The sequence below is a fragment of the Pteronotus mesoamericanus genome, unplaced genomic scaffold, assembly GCF_021234165.1.
Source record: "Pteronotus mesoamericanus isolate MK-2021 breed Mesoamerican mustached bat unplaced genomic scaffold, CSHL_Meso_final scaffold_54, whole genome shotgun sequence".
Lineage (NCBI taxonomy): Eukaryota > Metazoa > Chordata > Mammalia > Chiroptera > Mormoopidae > Pteronotus > Pteronotus mesoamericanus.
Window position 1 is genome coordinate 22,249,099 of NW_026555321.1, and position 21,674 is coordinate 22,270,772.

The following is a 21,674-nucleotide window of genomic DNA, read 5'->3' on the forward strand; positions in this document are numbered from 1 at the left end:
GTGTGTGTGTGTGTGTGAGAATGGAAAGAAAGGGCCACATGTGTTTGGGTCAGTTTAGTGCTGAGTAGAGATATTGTGAAGGTCCACGCATTGAACTCATGAAACAGAAACAGAAACAAAGTTTGGGCTAGAATTGAAAACTCATATCCTGCGTTCACGCCAGAGCCCAGCAAGGGAAGCATCTTGGTTGGCCCCTGCAGCTCTGTGGGACTCTGAGGATCACCTATCACCAGGTAGACGCCATCTGTCATCATGGCTAAAGGAGACCCCAACAAGCTGAGGGGCAAGATGTCCTCATATGCCTTCTTCGTGCAAATCTGCCGGGAAGAGCACAAGAAGAAACACCCAGACTCTTCCATCAACTTTTCCGAATTCTCCAAGAAATGTTCGGAGAGATGGAAGACCATGTCTGCAAAGGAAAAGTCAAAGTTTGAAGATATGGCAAAGAGTGACAAAGGTCGCTATGACAGGGAGATGAAAAGGTGATAAGAAAGGAAAGAAAAAAGATCCCAATGCTCCTAAAAGTTCTCCGTCTGCCTTCTTCCTGTTTTGCTCTGAACATTGCCCAAAGATCAAAAGTGAACACCCTGGTTAATCCATTGGGGATACTGCAAAAAAAATTGGGTGAAATGTGGTCTGAACAGTCAGCCAAAGATAAGCAACCCTATGAACAAAAAGCAGCTTAGCTAAAGGAGAAGTATGAAAAGGATATTGCCGCATATCATGCCAAAGACAAAAGTGAAGTGGGAAAGAAGGGTACTGGTAGGCCAACAGGCTCAAAGAAGAAGAATAAACCAGAAGATGAGGCAGAGGAAGAAGAGGAAGAGGATGAAGATGAAGAATAAAAGGCTATCCTGAGTGTGGAAAAGGCTATATGAGTGTGGAGTATGTGTGTGCTCAGGCAATTATTTTGCTAAGAATGTGAATTCAAGTGCAGCTCAATATGAGCTTCAGTATAAAAACGGTACAGATTTTTGTATAGCTGGTAAGATTCTTTGTAGAGAAAATACTTTTCTCAAAATGCAAGTTGTAGCTTTTTGTGGGGCTACTACATAAAGTTAGATTTTAAGGCTTTGGCTGTTAAATGTTTCTAAATATTTAATGGTTTCTTTAATTTCTTGACTTGTGTATGGTAGCACAGCAAACTCATAGGAGTTAGCATCAATAGAAAATTTTGGGTTTTTTAGAATGTTGCATTTTGTTTTATAAAAAAATTTTGTAATAAAATTATGTATATTAAAAAAAAAAAACTCATATCCTGCCCCTATTCCCTGAGCTCTAGCAGTCCAGTCACAGTGACCTGACTTCCAACTGCCAGCTTCGGGGCCCAAGGGTTTTCTCTGAGTCCTTACAGGCCTGCCCTTCCCATTCTCATGTATCTGGAAGTGCTGTGGACGTGACGCTCCCCACCCAGCAGCCTGAACCAATGTCTGGTGAGAGCTGGTATAGAATTAGCCCAGCTTCTTTGCCCCTTGTATGGGATGACTCCGAAGTGTGTGTCCTAGAGTTTCCCACAGAATTAACCTCCAGTCACCCATGGTGGTCACTGGCTTGATCATTATTGGCTGCTTCTCACTTGTGGTCTTGCTTCCCACTCACCTATCCCTGTTCCTTCCCCTCCTGTCTTGGTGAGATCCCTGGAAGCAGAGCCTGAGAAAGAGTCTTATTCAAGTGACTTAATTGCGGTGGGGGAAAGAGGAAGAAGATGGAGGGCTGTAGGTGGGACTGGGGAAGGAGCTGAGCAAAGCTGTGGTCTCTGCTCGAGACTGGCTTCAGCCCGAGCCCTGGGGCAGGGGGCGGGGGGACTCTGGAGCACAAATGGTACTGCAGAGTTGGTCCTCCCTAGAGTCAAGGGGGGGCCCTTGGAACCCCCACTTCAGTTAGACATTTTTTGAGGATTGTCCTGAAGAGGGGTGTGGGCTGTTTTTTCCTTCGAACTGAGGTAGTGCCCATTTGGTCAAAGTAATGCTCCAGAAAAGGGCTTGCTGTGAGCTGTCAGCAGCCAGCGCTTGAAGCTGGAGCGAAGGTGCAAAGGCCAGTAAAGTGGGTCTCGGTGAGCCCAGAGCATCCAGTGCACCTCAGTATAAACTGGGATTCTAATCTTGGTCTCAGGGTCTGATTCTGATGTATGGAATGAGAGACAGATCTCCAGGATATGAAAGACCTCAAATATCTTTCTCTCTCTCTCTTTTTTAAACTATTTTTTAAATCCTCACAGAGGATATGTTTTTATTGATTACAGAAAGAAGAAGGGAGAAAAAGGAGAGAAACATCAATCAGTTGCCTTCCACACATGCCCCAACTGGGGATTAAACCTGCAATCTTTTGGTGTATGGGCCAACACTCCAACCAACTGAGCCACCTGGGCAAGGCAAGACCTCAAATCTCCTGATAGTATATTCAAGTTCTCATTTGGCCATTTGGTTCCAGAGGTTATTTTCCTGATAACTGGAATTATTCGATAGTGACTGCTTCTCTCTTCACCTGTGGGATGGTACCCCTCCTTTTAGAATGACCTGGCTTGTCGTTTCCAGCCTTTTCAATTTTGCTGTTATTCAGCTGTGGGTGTGGGGCTTTCTGCCTGCCCCAGCCTCTTTTCTTCTCTGCATGGTGAACACCAACAGCTGAAATGGCAAAAATGCCAGGTATTGCCAACGTGAACAGCTGCTCCCCAAGCAAGCCACCTCCCCACCCCTCAGTCGGTGGACAGAGATGCCTGCGGTGCAGTAGGGCTGGGTCTCTGACTCACCTCTCCTGCATGGTAGCCTAGCCCTGCTGGGATGTCCCACAGCTCACTTCTGTGGGAGCTTGGCAACCACCTAATTTTTGCCAACTGTTGGCCCCAAAGATCCAGATTCTGTTCTCCATAGTTCTAGTCAGCAGATAGTTGGGATCAAAATAAGCTATATATTTTGTAGTAACCACATTCCAATGTTAAAAGAAACAGGTGAAATTCATTTTAATATAAGATATCTCAATATATTAAACTATCACTTCAACATGTAATCAATATAAAAATTATCAATGAGATATTTTACATTTTTATACTAAATCCTTGAGGTCTGGTACAAATTCAGTATATTTTATACCTGAAATACATTCCAGTGTAGACTAGCCACATAGCGAGTGCTCAGTAGTCACATGTGGCTAATGGCTACCACATTGGAGCTCAATTCTAGAGTCTCTGGTAGCAAACCTGGCTTTATTGAAATGGCCTGACCATGGGGCTAACTACTCTAGGCTAGACTAGGAGGCAAACGAAGCCAGGAATATCTGATGTTCTTGATGATGTGGGGAAGCTCAGCTGGGGTTGAGGACTGAGGTTCAGGACAAAGCTAAAGGGTAGTGATGAGGACGGAGGAGAGGGGTGTGCTGGAAGTCTGGGAGGTCTGGGCCCAAGAGGGGAATTCCCAGAGTTGGAGACCATGGAAGCGGGGCGGTGTCTAGTGCTGTCAAGAGGTCGTGGAAATGGGGACCCCTTGCTTCAGGTACTGGAGGAACTTTCAGGCCAGTGCTGTAAGGCCTTTGAAACCGTCCAGGATACTGACAGAAAGATCACAGATGGACAAACCATGACAATGATGCTGACACTGTTTGGGGAACCAAGACTGCCTCATTCAGACAAGGTGCAATCAGAGCCGACCTTGTGTATCTCAAGTTCATCTATTTATTGTTAGAAAAGCCAACTATTAGTAATTCTAATTTTTCAGAAGAAAGAGTTCAAAAGGCAATAAGTGACAAACACAAATTCAATCAGCATGCTTCCTATTGCATTATTGAGTCCTTGGTGTAGGTGTTAAAAAGGACACACATTTTGCATTGACCTCCTTGAATGGTACTTGTGGATTTTACCATTAATAAGTCCCCTTCAGTTCTCACTCTCCAATTAGCTGTGTGATTATCTAACAGTATTTTGATCTGGACTAAATTTCCTGTTTAATGATTAGTATTTCGTACCTTAGACTTTTGTGAAGAGCAAGATAAATCGCCTTCATTTCTTCCCCTTGATCAACCACACATAGCACTTCATAAAGAGAATGGTCAGATTTTACACTCTCAAATGTGTGTAAACTGACTTTTGAGCAGGATATATGCTCACCTCATTTTTCAGAGTGGTAAACCAAGGCTTTTTGACCAATTACTGGACTTGTCCAGTTGACTCACTTAAAAATATTTAAAACCATAGAGTTTGATTAATGAAAATACATAGAAATGGTTCGTACTGAGGTTTCTAAGATTCACTTTTGGTGAAATTCAATCCTTTGAATGATTGGATTTTGTAAAGAAGAGACTTCTTTTTTTTTTTTTTTTGTAATTCACTACTGTATCCCAGACTCTGTCACCAGTGTATGTACTCAATACATATTTTTGAACGAATGGATGGGTTGCATCACTTTTTCTTCAGTTTTATTTAGATGGTCAAATTTCTTTTATTGATTTTAAAACAATAGTTCCTCATATAGGATTTTTAAAGAACAAATAACAAGTACACACACACCCCTACCTATGGGAAATCTAATACTGTTTCCTCACGTGTTATGCAAATTGGGTCTTAAAGATCGATTCATGTTAAGCACAAATAGTTCTGCATCACTCTTTTTACTCTCACATGGTATTTCCTAGTATGGCTGGATGATAGTTTAGGTAGTCATTTCCTTAATTAATGGCATCTAGGTTATTCTCTCTTTTTTTGCTATTTTAAAATTTGCTTCACTGAACATCTTTATGCATTGCCTCCTTATACACCTCCATAGTTGTTTCTCTAGGTTAGTGCTGAGCAGTGAAACTGATGCTCATAGAATGCCCCAATTTAAGGGTTTGTAGGTCCTGCCCAAATGCCCTACAGGATAAAACTTTAATTTTAATTTATACTTTTACTGTCCATCTTCCCATATCCTTGCCTATATTTAATATTAAAAACATTTGTTCTTACCAGCCTATTGGGTGAAAAGTTATATTTAGTTCATTTTGAGGAGATGACTTTGTTATTGTAAGTATACACAAAATAATACATATAAGGTACATATATGTGCATATATGCATGTACATACAACTTAAGTATTAATACCTACCACTCAACTGAATATTAATATTGCCTTAGGAGCATCTTCCCAATTGTGCAGCAATCATTCATTTTTCTGTTTGACAATGTTGGACATTTATGCTGTTCCCTGCTTTATTTTCTTGTTTTCCTGTTATAAATTGTATGCCCAAGAGCTTTCTTGTGTACATCTCCTAATGCACACATGCAGGAGCTGTGAAATTGCTGGGTTCTGCAGTACAATGGAGACTGCCAATTGTCCATTTAAATCCATTCTCCCCATCTTCACATATGGTGTTCATCTGGACATCTTCTCAGACTCCCTTTCAGTTGGATGGGACTATGTGACTATGTTCTCACCAATGGAATCTAAGCAGCTTTCCATTCTCTGCTTTGGGGTCAGAGTTGTAAGCAATGGGTATATTTCCTCCCTGCTCTCTTTTCTCTTTGCACATTCTAAAACCCAAATGTGGTGGTAACCCAACTTCAACTTTGCAGAAAGTGATGGAGTTTTGGATGATGTGAGAAGAATGACCCAAAAAGAACGCAGTACCTAAATGACCATGAGGATCAAAATTGTCTCATTGATGAAGATAATAACCTTGAGACTGGTCATTTTCTGTTTGTATTTTATTGTTAGAGTCTTTATTATGGAAGCCTATATTTACTCTCATTCATATGTAAGGAAGCACATGCTAAACTTCACTGAATGATGTCATATTCATATCCAAAATGTTTGAACCAATTGACATTCCCACTAGCAATGTATGAAAACTCCTGTTGCTCCATATCCTACCAACTCTAGCTATTGCCTGAAGTTATTATTTTTGCCTTGGTGGATGAGAAGTATTATCTCGGTATTTTCACTTGCAAGTGAACTTGTGAATCTCCAAATATTGTTAGGTCATTCATATTTCTTCTCACCTGAAATGTCTATTCATATATTTTGTGCTCTTTAATATTTGGGTGCTTTTTTAATTGTGTTAAAATATATGTAACAAATATGTATTTATATACTTTATAAATATACAAAACTTGCATTTTTACTATTTTAAGTGTACAACTCAGTGGCATTAATTACATTAACAATGTTGCCTATCTATGTCAAAAACCCTTTCATCAGCCCCCCAATACAGAAACTCTACCTGCTAAGCAATATCTCCCCATACCCCCTTCTTGAAGACCCTGGTAACTTCTGTTTGCTGTATTTATGAATTTGCCTACTTTAAGTATTTCATATAAGTAGAATTATACAATATTTGTCTTTTTGTGTCTGGCTTATGAATATAGAACACTTCAAGAGTTTCTGTATCATCTTTGTGCAGGGGCCATGTTAATTTCTATATCATCCCAATTTTGATATATGTGCTGCAAAGCAAGTAATTGGACACTTCTTAAAATGTTTATTTCTTTTTGGTTTGTAGAAGTTCTTTATATATTTTATATTCTAATACTTTTTTGATTAAATGGGTAGCAAATATGGGGTGGTAAAAGTAGGTTTACAGTTGTGAGTACACAGAACGCAGAGTTTATTCTTGTATTATTATTTATTCTTGTATTATTTTCCATACAAACAACTGTAAACCTACTTTTGCCCCACCGTGTATTTTCTCCCAGTGTGTGGTTTAACTATTTTTATGGTGTCTTTTTGCACCAAATTTTCTTATTTTACATTGTCAAAACTATGTATGATTTCTTTTGTAATTTGTGATTTTTCTGTCCTGTTTATGAAATCCTCTCCCACCTACCCTAATTCATTAAGCTATTCTCCTATATTTTCTTCAAAAATAGTTTTAAAGTTTTGCCTTTCATATTTACGTTCAATCCGCCTGGAATTGACAATTTTTGATATGAGAGAGAGGTCTGATTGTACTTTTTCAAATTGTTTCAGCAACATTTACTGGTTTATACTTTCCCCAGTACTTTGCAATGCTTCCCTTAATGTGGACTTTCCATATACATGTTGGTCCTAAATCCGCACACCAGTTACATATTGTTTCAATTATGGCAGCTTTCTGATAAGTGTTGATGGCAAGGCCCTCCATTCTGCTTCTCTTCAAAATTGTCTTGGTTATCTTTGCTTTTTATCTTTGAATTTTGGCTCAAATTGTCAAATTCTGCAAACTGTAGATATGTTTCTTGTATTTATATTGAATTTATAGTTAAAATTGAGGAGAATTGCTACCAGTTTTCTCATCCAGGAATATGGTATATCTCCCCAGTTATTTAAATATTCTCTAAAGAAAAGTTTTATATTTTTTCCATACAGGCCTTTTAAAGCTTTCTTTATATTTGTTTCAAAAGCTTTCTTTCATTGCTATTAAAATGATGTATTATTAAAAATTACTTATTTTTATTGTTTTTTTGTTATTTGAAAAAACGATATTTTATACATACATTGATTCATTTTTGTTTTATAATTTTAAATATCATTTTCTTCTTATAGGTCTATAATAATAGGGGTATTATTTTATGTGTCTGCTGAATCTCATTCATGGTAGATTTATTTATGTATTCTGTGATTTTGGATTTTGAGTTCATATTTGGCAGGGTTTTATTTGTGAGAATCTTGTGGAGGTTATATCCATCTTGCATTTCTTTTTATCTATTCATTTTTTACTAATTTTTTTTCAATCGAGTTCTTGGCTTGGGAGATCTGAGATCAAATTGTATAAATCTGAACTCCAAACCTATGTAAGTGACGGTTTAGGATAAGAATTCTGAGGGGAGGGTGTTTTCTCTCATACTCTGAGCCCAGGCAGAGAGGTAAGCTTCCTTGTTCTCCTCTATGACAGAGGATAAGCTTTCTCCTACTCCCTTCTTTCAATAATAGCATTGTAATTTGAAGCCTCTGCTATGCAGTGGTCTCATTTCTAACTTGCTGTCTTGAATTCATTCAAAGCTTTGTTTCCAACTGACGTACATTAAAATTCAAGTCATTATTAGATTTCCCAGACCAGGGACTAATTCCTACCCACACTGCAGTGTAAACTCCTACATTTACCATTCAGAATTTTAGTACTTCTTTGTTTCTAGGCTCTTGGGGATTTTTTTTTTTATGAGCTCTACAGTATATTGAAAAGTGGCTATTTTACATATTATTGAGTTCTAGATGTGTTTTGTAAGAATGTTGTGGGTTACCCTACAATATTACCAAAAGTGAATTTTTTTTTTTTACTATTTAATTATTTCCCCCTTTGTTTTAGGTAAAATATGTAATAATATTATTTTTTAGCCAAAGAGACCTTTTTTTAAAAATAATTTTATTTCCTGCAGTCAGTTTTGATGAGTGGCAACACTGAATCACATGCTACAGTTCAGGGTGAGGATTTTCTAATAAACCTTTCTGATACTAAAATGATTACATTTATCACCCAAATGGTCACCCTAAGGAGAGGGAAGAGAAGGTGGGATGGGCTCTAAGTTTCTTGGGGGAATCCAAGTCCATGTATTGATGGGACAGGGAGAACAAGTTGTAACCCACAAAGGAAGGACTAAAACAATAAACATATTGCTCTATCCTTCCTGTGAGGCCTGCCTGCCCTTAAAAAGGAACTACATCCTTCAGCACAGGTAGGTTTCATGAGCAGTGGCTCACGCTGCCTCTTGCAGCAGAGCCCTGGGCTCCTCTGGAGCCTCCCCTCCCCACCACCAGCGGTAGTGGGTCAGGGTGCGGTTGGCCTCAGCCACCTTGTGCATTTCATGCTTCCTTTTGATCACAGGGCCCTGTTTGTGAAAAGCCTACAGCAGCTCACGGGACAGCTTCTCTGGCATCACCATCCGCTGGTGCTTCTTCACCCTGCACTCAATAATCATCCACTTCGTGGCCAGAAGCGACGATGCTGGTCGGGTAGCGGCAGAGGGACCTGGTGGAAATGGCCACCCTTGAGGATGGGTCCAGCCCAGTCACAGGCTTGCAGTTTTTCAGTGCTTGGTGGAAGATGGTGTAGGGGTTGCATTCGGTGGTTGCCTATTCTTTCGAAGCAGCAGCATGGTACTTCTCAAACTGCTTGCTTTTCACAGATTCTATAGTCTGTGCCATGAGGGACCTGGCCAGCACTGCTTCTGCCTTTCATCATCATGTTGGTTAATTTACTGACCAGGGGGTCTGTGCTTGAAACACAGAGCTTGTTTTCATCGCTGGGGCAGCTTTAATAAGCTGAGACTTCCTGAGATCCTCCTCAAACTTCTTTTCCTCCGTTAGGCCTCTGCCAGGGGCTTTCAGTAATATGGTATATTCCTTGTCAAACTTGGGATTCCTGTATTCAGGGCCATTATGGGTTCACTTTACCTGGATTAGCCCTGGAAGCTGCTAAACAGCGCTCCGTTTGCCAGGTGCTGGGTCCGACCACCCTCGCTCTGCCTTCAGCATGAAGGGAGCCATTTCGGTTCTCCATAAAGACCCCGCAGGAATAGCCCTGGGCGTGCCTGAGTGAGTGACAGAAGAGAGGGAAAAGGCGCCACAGGGTCCTAAATCTGCGAATCACCCCGTTCGTCTGGGCATTAAGAGTCTTTCATTCAGAGGTCCAAAGGGAAGAGTCAAAGGAAGCACTGGCCCTCCCATTACCTGTCACATTCTGTTATGACGGACCCTCTGTGTCCTCTCAGGCCCCCATTCCAAAGAGACATTTCAATCAAGATTCAGTCACCCTGGTGGGTGGCTCAGTTGGTTGGAGCATCATCCCATACATGAAAAGGTTGCATGTTCAATCCCCAGTGAGGGCACATAGTGTGTGGGTTTAGGTTCAATCACTGCTCGGGACATCAATCAGTTTTTCTCTTTCTCTTTCCTCCTCTCTCTCTTTCTCTAAAATCAATAAAAACATATCCTCAGGTGAGGATTTAAGAAAAGATTCAATTCATTATATCTGTTATTGGGAATAATTTCTAACATTTTAAATAAATTCTTATTTTTAAACAATAACTTCTTTTGTTTAATTTTTTCCCCTAACATAGGGGCTATATTTTGTTTTGTTTTTTCTCCACAGCTTTCAAAAGCATATATATGTCTTTAAATTATATTAAAATGGTTTTTAAGCAACTTTATTTTAAACCAATTTTGGAAATTGTAAGATTCAAGTGTAAAAGAGCTTCTGAATTCCTTGTATGTGAGCAAGGAATTTAACATAGATTTGCTCTTCTTCCTTACATTTCATTTCTTCTTGGTCTAAATTAATGTAATTTGAGCTGTTACATTTAGGTTTTTGTAATTAGAATTTTAACAACATATTTATTCTTTACTGAGACTACTTTTGACATTTTAATTCAATTTAAAAGCAGTTGGCAAACATTTAGACTTGTATTTTAATTGATTTTATTGCTTGCCACCAAACCTCATCTCTTTGTCAATTGGAATGTACAATACTCTCAAATAATTTTTGAAAATGTTGCAAATTTTTCAAAGCCTGAAAATGTCTATTGCTTTATGCCTGCTGGATATATATATATATATATTTTTTGTATTACAAATTTTCTCTTATAAAACTCTATAGCTCTGGCTCAATTTTCTTTTGGAATTTAGTATTATGAAGTTAATGATATTTATTGCACTGTCGGCCTTTAGCCCCTTGTAAGCAACTGACACAATTTTATATGTTTGTTCTCCATTTTCTGCCTTCCACATGTTTTGTATTTTTTCTCAATTTTTCCTTTCCTGTCCATTTTATATGCATTCTTGGAAAGATTCTCCAGTTTGTCTTTCATAACATCTATTCAATGTTCAGCAGCAATAAATGTGCTCTTTCCTTCCATAAACATGTGGAGTTTAATTCTGACATTGCATTTTTGTTTCCTTAAATTCTTTTCCCCCCTTCTTTTTACATGCCATGAAGCTTCATGAAAATGTCTCTCAAGTGTTCAGAGCATCATTTTCAAAGGCGTGCCATCCCTCTGGATCTTAGGGGTGCTATTCCTGCTCTTTATTCTGCAGAGTTCTAATAGGCCCCTAATCTCTCTTGACCCCTCTTGTCTCCTCCTTGAGCACAGAGAGACTCATTAGTTCTTGAAGGGTTTTGTTTTGTTTTGTTTTTTTCCTAGACAGGATGAGCGTTGGCCCTGGGCCCTCCATCTCTCTATTTGTTTAATGGTTGAATCATGTTTTTAGATCTACACTGGAGGGCCAGCCAGTGTTCAATTGCCATTTGTCAACAGGCTTCATCTAGGGCATATCTGCTCTACTAAGGTTACATCTCTCTCCAACCACCATCCCAATTCTCTGGCGCTCTGATCTGATGTGTCACGGCAAAACTACACTCAGCTACACTACACACCTGCCGCAGTTACTACTCTGCCTGCTCCAGTCTCTTGACCATTCTTCACCTCCATATTGCGTTGTGTCTTCATCAGCCTATCCATGTGCCCAGTTCTCTTGCTCATTTTCAGGCTCCTCCTGGGTATAAGAAGACCTTGGGGGAAGGGATGAGGATGACATAGGGCAACTGTTCTTTGTTTGGTTTAAAGCTGAAGCAGTGACTGTGATGGATATTTACTCCATTTTCTGGTTACCAGAGATTCTGGATGTTTGAGTCAGATATAGACAGAGAGGGAATTACAACATATCTTCCTACCTATTTTTTTTTAAGCAGGTTTTCTTTCTGGAAGAGAACTTGGCATATGTCATATATGTTCCTGATAGGTTTTTCTCTATCCAGCTTCATTTACCTGGTAAGTATGTATTGTCAGTTCCTTCCACATCCTGGCAATTAGGTTGTCTGTCAGTGTTCATTCACCTCGTTAGTGTGAGTCTTCATATTGTCTTTATTCACTGGGATATTTTCCTGAGAAACTAGGAGAGGCTTGTTGAAAGCCTCTAGCCAGAGGCCATTTTGTGAAGTGTCCCACAAGGCATTTCAACACCTGTCTTCCCAGGGACCATGACATCCTTAAAAGGAGGGGCTGGGTCATAGACATCACTGGGCCCCTAGCACCTTGCAGGCACCTGACACAGAATCGCTGCTACATAAATGTTGAGGGAACAAAAGAGGGAGAGGAAGCTCTTTGTTATTTGTCTATTATCCATTGTTAAAATGTTTTAAAATACTCATAAATGGTCCCTGTGCCTCTCCAAAAAGAATTGGTGAAAATTTATCTTGCAGCTTAAGAATCTAATTAACGGTAGCTTGGGTCATGCAGTGTATAACTGATCTTTTCATTTATGCAGTTAAGAATTATTTTTAAAAAAGATGGGATAAGGGAGCAACTTAATACCTTCTAATGTACAAGACACCTATATGATCATCTTCCACATGATGACTATTTGTCTATGTTTTGTAATACTAAGTAGAATGAAGAGAACAGGCTTGAACTACAGCAAAAGGGCTGTAGGTTAGAGGCAAGCAGGAACTTTCTGATAGGAAAGCTGCATAATGTACAGAATTATCAAGGGAACTTGTGCAATTGCTTTCTCTAGAAATGCTTTTCAACACTTTAGACAGAAAACCATTTAGAGGTGGAGTGAACAGGTTGGCTGCCCTTAAACCCTCCAGCCAGAAGGGCCTTTGAGTCCTAGCAAAAGGGTCAAGTTACCCTTGGGTGCCTGAGAGCCCTCGGCTGCTGACTTGGAGGCAAGCACCTGTCACTTTGAAGGAGTGATTTAGTGATATCAAATAGCTGGGTGATTAATCAAAAAAACAAGCGAGCATTTGACATCAAAGAGAAAAAAAAAACATAGCCAAGGAGATGATTGGGGGAAAATAGGCACCCAGGCTTGGAATCCCAGACAAATGGCGCTTTCAGGAGTATTTACAAATCATAATCCATTCAAGAGAAAGATCAATCTGCTGTACAACTAAATTAATATTTAACTTGTTTATGAAAAGTCAATCCCCTGGGTTGTTAGGTAAACTAATAAAAGGCCTAAACTGATGCTGTTCTTCCCTGAGCCATGCCTATGTTCTAGAAGTTATCAATGCTGCCTTCCTCACACGCTTCTGAGTCAACATGCCGCATCCCCACCCAATCCAGCCCTCTCCTCCAATCCTTTCTTTTCCCGCTGTCTCCTCCTCTTTCCACATAACTCTTCCTTCAAACAAAACCTGTTAGAGATGTCGGGTAAAAAAAAGGTGCCAGAACAGAGGGGAGGTGGGAAGCCCCATCCCTGGACCACTCCCATACTTCCCCATTTGCGTGTCCCCTGAGAAGGCCTCAGAGCCGTTTTAAATTTGTAGGCCAAGAGCAGAGACTCCTAAGCCTCATTGTGCAGCAGAATCAATGAGGGGTGGGGGCATATAATTACACTTGTGCACTTACCTCATTCCTAACAACCTAAAATCCCTAGGATGAGGCATGGAGGTCAGAAGATGTTAGGCTGGCAATGCTTGTAAAATTTGCCTGCACAGGTTGAAAGACCTTGGCGGGGTTCTCCACAGGATCCCTGTACTTTTGTCTCTCAGGGTCTTCCCAGGAACGATGCTTGGCAGCTGGATAATGTCAGTTTTGTCTTCAGCCAGGTCTGGAAGAGCCACTCAGAACCCACAGAGACATAGAATGAGACTCTGGGCGAGAGGGACCAGCTGAGGGACATCAAGCCTTCCTGGGAGAGGGGGTGTTTGGGTAGAAGTAGAGGGCAGGAAATTCAATTCGTTTCAGTTCAGTTTTGCATGTAAACGTCCAGTGCAGAGCATTCAGAAATCTGGATGCCACCCCAGAGTAGTTGGTCTTTCTTCAGCAGGCAGTGAGGGGCTACTGGCTTTCTGTATACAGAAGGTGCTCAATAAACAGAGTCATTTCCTACAATGTCTAACTACCTACAATTGCTCTCTGGCTGTTACCTTGCTTTATTCTCCAGTCCTTCTCGCCACTGGACATACTATTGCCTCCTCATCGTCATTCTCCACTATTTTTTAAGTTCCCTCTGAGCAGGACCTGTGTCCCCACAGCATCGAGCAGGGCCTGCCTGGCCCAAAGTAGGCATTCAACAAATACTTGTTGAGTAAGCAGGTGAGTGCATGACTAGCTGGCTGCAAGGAAAGGAGAGCCTGGGTGTGGGTGTGGATGTGGGCATGGTGCGGGGATCAAGCTGTCTGAGCAGCCCAGGCCCAGAGGGAGGCTGGCAGAGTGAGGGCTGAGAGGCAGGTTCCAGGGAGCTTGCGGGTGCTACGCCAGAGTGGTTGGTCTTTTCTTCAGGCAGACAGTGAGGAGCCACTAGCTTTCTGTTCAGGGAGGAGATAAGATCAAGCTTCGCTTGAGAAAAATTAGTTTGGCAGGAGTGCAGAAGGATTAGAAAGGGGAGGGGATAAAAGCTGGGTGACCATTCTGAGGCTCTCCAGTTGTTCAGGGGAAGGCAGCATGGGCTGGAATTGGGACAGGCTCACGGCCTTGAGACAAGGGCATCAGTAGGAGGATGTGGCAAAGGGGCACTTTGCCCAACATGCCCCTCAAAAGACTGTGCTGTAGTGAAGGAGAGGAGTCTGAGATTCATCCATCCATCCATCCATCCATTCATCCATCATCCTCCCATGAGGGGAGTGCTGGAGGCAGAAGAGCGGGTAGAGCTACCAAAGAATTGTTCATGGGCTGAACAATTCTTCTGGGGAGCAGAAGTTCCAAGCACAAAGCTTGAGGGAAACCCCTTTTGAGAGCTGAAGAGGGAACAGGGGAAACACTAAGAAGTAGAACGACAGGGATGAGGAGAACCGGGACTGCAGAAAATGAGGCAAGAGCCCAGGAGAACTGGTAACAGAGAGCGCTGAGGGTCCAGGAGGATAATGGGTAACTGAGAGTAAAGTGGGTCATTCCAAGGGTGATGGCTCCAGAGATGCCAGGGCACAGTTGCTGGTGTGTGGCGGGGCAGAGGGCATCTGGTATGGTGTGAAGGAGGGTGATAAGGGAGCGGAGGCCCAAAGGATCTTCTCTTCAGGTGCTGTGGCAGGAAGCAGGGAGGAATGAAGGGAGGAGGGTAGGGAGGCAGCCATAGTCGGTGGGGGAAGCAAAGCAGTGTCAGGTTGGGGAGAGGGGGAGCAGTTCCAGTCAAGGAGACACTAAGCATACAGGGGGGAAACAGATTGAGCAAAACCCAAAGAGAACGGGTGGGGAGCATGGGCGGGGTCAGCACAGCTGTTCACCGTTAGCTCATTAACAAACCCAGCACCGGCTTGGTGGAGAAGAGACAGCCAAAGAGACAGCCGCCTGGACTGTAGGACCAGACCATCATCAGGTCTGGGGTGGGGGTGCTGTGGTGAGGAGTGTCTCCAGCACAACAACATCACCGCCTCAAGGTGGGTCTTTGGTCTAGAAGCCTGGCTATCTCCAGAGACAGAAGAAGAAAGCAGAGCTGTGGGAGCCGAGGCTGAGAGTCACTCCTACCCTCAATGCCCTGTCTCTCTGTTGCTGCCTATGTGTGCCCTTCCAACCCATGTTCAAGCCTCACCCACAGTAATGGTGCCTTCCTCTGTGAGCCTCCCCTTGCATAACTTTCTGCTGGCCCTACTGCATTCTCCACTTTTTATAGCAGACTTGTGGGACCACTGGTCTCCCCAGTGACTACTAACCGGGTCTTCTGGGGTCAGGGCCCCCTGTGATGCTCACAGAATGCTTTCAGAAACCTCAAGGCAGCCAGAGACTTCTGGAGGACGACAACAGCACTTGGACAGGATGCATTTCCTGTTCCTGGATACCCTGGAGCAGTAGTATATGAGCCCAGAGATTCTCTGAATATATTCCTTCATCCAGCAGATATATTCCATCATTTTCTACGGGCCAGGCACTGTTCTAGGCACTTGGGATTCTGCGGTGAACAAAACAAACACGAACCCCAAGAGTGAAGACCCAGTTCTAATAAGGGGGGGCCCCCTATGAACGTAATTGATTAGAAAAAAACACTGCTTTAGAAAGTGAAGTGTTATGGAGAGGAAGGAAAGGCTGTGCCACGGGATTGCACTACATAGGGTAGTCAGGGTAAGTCTCGCCTAGAAGATGAAAGAAAATAAATTTGATTATTTAAAGATCATCCAGACCTGGGTGGGCTATAAATGGTAAGGCGTGCTTCTTCGCTAGACGCGTCGGGGCTTGGGAAGCAGGGGCCGACCGGTGCGGTTCTCTGAGTGTACCACGAGGGGGAGCCCGGACCCCTCCCAGCGCCTTCCCAGCCGTCTCTGACAGCCTGGCGAGCAAAAGTTTTTCTTAAACTAACAATGCCTGTGAAAGGAGGTGCTCGCGCCTGATTGGACGAGAGATTTTTGCAGGTTTGATTCCTTGATTGGACAGGAGGTGTTAGGGGTGGGGAGAGAGCTGATGGTGGGGGATCCCTCTCCCTCCCTCATCAGTCTGGCCGGCTTCGTCCTCACGTAGGCTCCGCTGTAGCTCGCAATGTGACAGCAGGACGCATACGCACTCTCGCGCTCTCACCAGCTCGCACTCCCTCGCCCTCTCTCTTTCACACACGCACGCACACACCCACCTCTCCCATAAACACACACACACACATGCACACCCACACCCACGCGCGCCCGCACCGCCCCACGCGCGCGCACTCCCGCCCACGCCCACGCCGCGCTCCAGGGAGTCCTGTCCCAGCGAGAGCGCGAAAGGATACGGAGAAGCCACCCGCGGGGAGCGCAGCGGCGCCCCGGGACCCGGCGCCCTCCCCGCGCGGCAGCCTCAGCTCCGGCTCGGCCTGGGGGCTGCCGGCCGGCGATGGCCCTGGATTGCCTGCTGCTGCTCCTCCTGGCAACCGCAGTGGCCGCGATGGAAGGTAACGTACCCTCCGCGGAGCAAGTTGGCTGCTGGCGGCGGCACCCTAGGGTTTCTCTGGCAGCTTCGGAGCTCTCTCATCCCGCGCTACCCGAGGGCAAGGCTGCTACGGTGCCTCGGCCGCGGCCGAGCGCGGGGCTGGGGCGGCACCCACCGGCGCGCCCCCGCTGATTTTTGGAGCCCCTTCGCTCCCGCGGCTGGCACTCCCTGGCAGCCACGGTCTCCCGCAGCCTCGGCTGGGAGAACGTGGAGTCCGCTGCATTGCGGTGCAGGCTCCTTAGCTCCGAGCAGAGCTGGGCGTTGGGGAAGAAGGGGCGCCTTGGACCATCCTGCCCCTGGAGAGCGGGCGTGGGTCCGCTCCCTTCCTATCCCGGGCACGGATACGCTTAGGTGACCGCGCGCCACCTCTCCGTTTACTCAGCTGGGCGTCCGCTGGCTCCAGGATTCTGGGCTCGGTGGGCTAGAGCTGCCCCGGTACCCCGAAAGTGGCAGCCGAAGGATGGGGGCTGAGTTCACTGGCCCTACCTTCGGGATCAGCTTGATTGTCCGGGAGCCTGCTGTGCTCCGTATTTCTCAGGTCATTCTAGGCGAAGTGGACACCTTTGTCACTTCTTGAGCCTGGGAACGGGGGTGTGGTGGGTGGTCGGTTCTGCTGAAACTCGCTCAGCGTCTCCTCAGCCCCTGGAAAGGGACTTCTCGGACGCCGGGAGCTGACAGACAGTGACACTCTCCTTGCCACTTAATCTGTACCTTGGCTGTGCCTCCAGCTGTGGAGGAAAGCGCGCTGCGCGGACACCTCGTGGGGCGCAGCTGGAGCGCCCGCACTCTGTGGCGCCCGCGAATCCCTGTGGGAAATCCCTGCCCCTCTCCCCGCCCCCGCCTCTTCTCCCCACCCTTCCTCGCAGCGGAGCTGCGCTGCGGACCTTCACTGGGAACGCAGCTCGGCCTTAGCGCGGAGCTGAGTTGCCGGGGTGGAAGCAACTCTTGGGTGTGAGGCGCCGCCGCTGCAGCCCCACTCACAGCCGCACTTTCCCGGTGGCGGACGCGCGGTGGAACTCCGCGGGGACCAGGCGCCAAAGGGGCGCAGCTCCGGGCGCCCGTGCCGCCTTGCAAGTTGGGAGCTCGTTCCACTCGGCTGCAGGGTACCCCACTGAACTGTTACCGGTTGTTTAGGAGAACTCCCACCCCAAAAGAGTCCACCGTGGTTCGGCGGCGCCCTGGATCCCTCCGGAAAGCGCTGCTTTTCTCTAAGTGAAGCCTGGCATTCGGGGCCCCACAGTGGGGCTTAGATCCCCTCACCTTCAAGTGAAGACCACAATATCCCACCTTCGTTCTGGTGGCGGCGTGGGGGTGCGGCCATTAATGCCTAGAAAGCTCTCACTTGCTTTTCAAAGGTGGCTAATTTTTTTTTCTGCCCTCCGCCTTCCACAGACCTTTTGGGCTGCTGGTCTGTGCGGAGGGGGTCGCTTTTGGATGGGCAGGGGCTGGAGTGGTGTGGAGCAGGGATGCTTGGGTTCGAATTGTCGGGGACCGGTGAAAGATCAGTTGAAATAGGACAAGCAAGGCGATGTACACTTCCAAACCTGTCAGGACAGCCTGGGTCAGCGCGCATTCGCCTCGGGCGAAGTGAGAGGGGCTTGAGCACTGGGGCCCTGTGTCCCGCCTGCCTCTCTCTGCGCCTCTCAGAGGGTCAGGGGCTGGGCTGCGCAGAGCAGATAGGTGCCCCCTCTGGGAGCTTGATCTTGGCATTGGTTCTCCATTGGTGAAGGAGGACGCATGCCTGGGAATGAAATTGTTTGGAGAGCAAATGTGTGGGAACACACCAGGTGTCTGGCAGCGTGTGGTTTCCTCCGTAAACCCCTCCGCTTGGGTAGCCGGAGCTGCCTGTCTGCCGGCTGGGCTGGAGCTGCGTGAGGGAGGGCGGCACGGTGCCTGCCAAGCCCTGTATACAGATCCTGTCAACCAGGTCATCTGGAGCAGCCCATGCTGTGGGGGCTGTGGCCCTTCTCTAGGAGCAGCCCAGAAACTTGCCAGTAGCCTGGCAGGAAGGAGCCTCTCTGGGCTGAGAATCTCTCCAGCAAGGGTTAAAAGAAACACCACACTCAGCAGAATATTAAAGCAGCCCCATGGTCCCTGCCCAGTGCACAGGGATAGTACTCACCATTCACTCCTTCCTCTCCTCAAATGAACACAGGCAGGTTCATTTTCTACTCTCCTCACACAGAGCCGCCTTCCCGCCTGCCTGGCTGGGCTGGGGCCAGCGTCATTCCGTTTGTGATGAGTGAGGAATAATTATCAGAAAAGTGGATCAATGAACTGCTTACACAGACAGCAGATCCCCCCAAACTCTGCTGTGGCCAGAGGGCCCCTCTCCTTACGCGTTCAGCCACTTAAATGTCTGTCTGTCTGCTTTCCTCTGACGGTCTCCGGGGGAATTTCAGTGGGGCTTTGTCACCTACAGCAAGCAGCTCAAAGACCAGTCAAGTCTTTAGCCCAGGCCAGGACAGGGACAAAGGGACAGCGACAGCCATGGGACCAGGTGGAGAGAAGTGACCAGAGGCAAGCAGGGCCCTGTGAGACTACCCTGGCCCCCGCCTGGGTGGAAGGAAGGCAGGCAGGGGCTAGTTGATCAGGAGTGTGAGAAACTTACGTGGAAAGAGAGCACTCCTCTCTCCTCTTCTAGTCCCTTCTCCATTTCCAGCTGATGGTATGGCTCTGCTCTGTGGGGAGAGAGATGGCACTGCAGGAAAAGGCTGTCGGGGGAATTTTTAAAGTCTATTTTCAGAGGGTAGCAGGGCAGGCTGTGGAGGCACAGATGCTGACAGCCCCTGGCTACAGAGCCCAGCCTCCATCCTCAGCCCCCTGGACAAACAATTGTTTCTTCACGCCCTTGCTTTTCACACTGTGTCCAAGAGCTTCTTGAGAATGGGCTGCTGGTATCTAGGGAGTGAAGGCAACTGCCTGGATTCTCTGAGCTGCCTTTCAGGACAGGAGTGGGAGAACCTGGGCTTCTCCCGAGGTGCTTCTGCAGCAGCAGGGACATGTTGGGCTGGCAGCAGACACTCTTTCCTCAGAGGGAGCTTCCCTGGACTAAGCATGTCGGCCCTTCTGGGAGACAGCAATGCAGATTCGCTGACAGCTAATGCTAACAGCATTCTTCCAGCCCCACCCCTCTGTGTCCATGGAGGATCATACACCTGAAGGTGGCCTCAGTGTTTGGACACAGGCTGACCAGAATACTCCCGGGAGGCCTACTGTTTGGTGTGGTCTAGGGAGTGAAGTCCTAGGCTTGGCACGCTTTCATGTGCACACGTACTTGATTTGGTGGCAAATTTCTTCGGGCTCGGCAACTAGTGTGTTCTCAATAGTAACTGCTGATCCACGAGTATATGCCTAAGTTATGGTACTCCTTTGTGGCATACCTCACCTTGAAATGCAAGGGCATTGACTGCCGTTGTACACAGTTAAATCTCCGTTACAGCGTGGTGAAAACCCCAACCTCAGCCCATGTGTTTGCAACAGGCCATCAGTCCAGACAGTCATTGGCTTTTTCTGCTTTTTCTGTTACTATTTGTTTGCTGAGTGTGCATCTGTTTTGGGTGTCCATCAGTGTGCCTGAGCCTACAAGCAGTAGCAGGCGCCAAAGGTTTAAAAAATGACTGGGAGAGAAAAGTACATTTGAGAAAGTCCTATCCATTATCTGATTTTATTTTCTGTGCTATGCAAAAAGATTGCTATTACTCAGGGATTCCCCCTTCCCTCCCCTCCCCCAGCCCCAGCCAGCCAGTGGAATGCTGGTGAGGTATGACAACACAGCTCTGGGCAATTGCTTGATATAAGTCTTGGTGATGTAAACAGCTGCAGAGGTCTGAACTCAGCCTCAACCCAAACCTTCTGGGTTGGCAGAGCAGAGCTGCAAGCAGCTGGTGATGCCCAGGAGCGGAGGGAGGACCTACCAGGAGACATAGGATGCTGTCCCAGCCACTCCTGCCTTTTGCTGACCCATGCAGACCCAGACTCAGGTCTCAGAGCCCCCGCCTTGGCTCCTCACAAGGATGGGTCCTAATTACCAAGATTTGCTTTCGGAAAAGCCCATAACGTAGAGGCATGATATGGCACCTTTTTACATTCCATCCACCAAGCAATAATCTTTGATAAAGCAAATGGACCAAAGATGGGTACCAGGGGGTGCATGATGTAGCAGCATGACCCCTTCCTGTGGATCTAGTCCATGGCCCCTCCTCCCCATTTACTGGAAACTACCGGTTCTATAGTTGGTTGACTGAATTTCATGAGCCTGGGGCAGTGGAAGGAGTTGCAGGGCCAGGACTGGGATCGGGCTGTGAGGATGGGGCTGGAATCAGCTGAGGTGGGGATAGACTGCTGGATCGTGAAGCCAGAATATACCACCTCTGGCTTCATCTCCCAGCTCTGTCACTTGGGAAGATCACCAGCGCACCTGGCCACAGTGTCTTTCTTTCTACAATGGATCATGATGCTCACTTATTCCAACCTTGGAAGCTGGACAAGTAACATACAGTATGAGCATATGCCTGTACTAGTTTTTTTAAAAAGATGCTATTGAAGTCAAAGGTACATTCATATCATGAAATTTAAAAAATCACCTACAGCTAATCCCTATGAATTCTCAGTAACACTAAAGTTCAGCAGCATAGTATTTTTCCAGCGTGAGCAAAAGGTGGGGTCAATTTTAAAAGGCACAAGAGAGAAACACCATATCAGGCAGTGGTTCTCAATGAGATGACTGAGACACAGAGTCGTTAAGTAGTTTGATAAGGTCATATAACTAGTAAGTAGCCTGCATTTGAACCCAGGCAGGCAGGTTTGGAGCCTTCATTCTTACTCATGCCCCCTTACTGTGCCACTTTTGTAGTTTTTGCAAGAAGAAAGAAGGTTCGGATCAGCCTGAATCCAAGGGTGGGAA

At 45.9% G+C, this 21,674-nt stretch overlaps 1 protein-coding gene and 3 pseudogenes across 1 annotated transcript in view; 2 read left to right on the forward strand and 2 right to left on the reverse strand.

Moving 5' to 3' along the window:
* Positions 1-252: 252 nt before the first annotated feature.
* Positions 253-845, forward strand: LOC129087860 (high mobility group protein B2-like; annotated as a pseudogene).
* Positions 846-6,321: 5,476 nt separating this feature from the next.
* Positions 6,322-6,420, reverse strand: LOC129061095 (uncharacterized; annotated as a pseudogene).
* Positions 6,421-8,635: 2,215 nt separating this feature from the next.
* LOC129088113 (28S ribosomal protein S7, mitochondrial-like) lies at positions 8,636-9,425 on the reverse strand (annotated as a pseudogene).
* A 7,192-nt stretch (positions 9,426-16,617) lies between these two features.
* The window catches only part of EPHB1 (EPH receptor B1), a 419,047-nt gene continuing 413,990 nt past the window's right edge, over positions 16,618-21,674 (forward strand). The window contains exon 1 of the mRNA XM_054595535.1: positions 16,618-16,730. Within this exon, the coding sequence (XP_054451510.1) occupies positions 16,673-16,730 (58 nt within the window). The 5' untranslated portion in view covers positions 16,618-16,672. The remainder of the gene's footprint in view (positions 16,731-21,674) is intronic.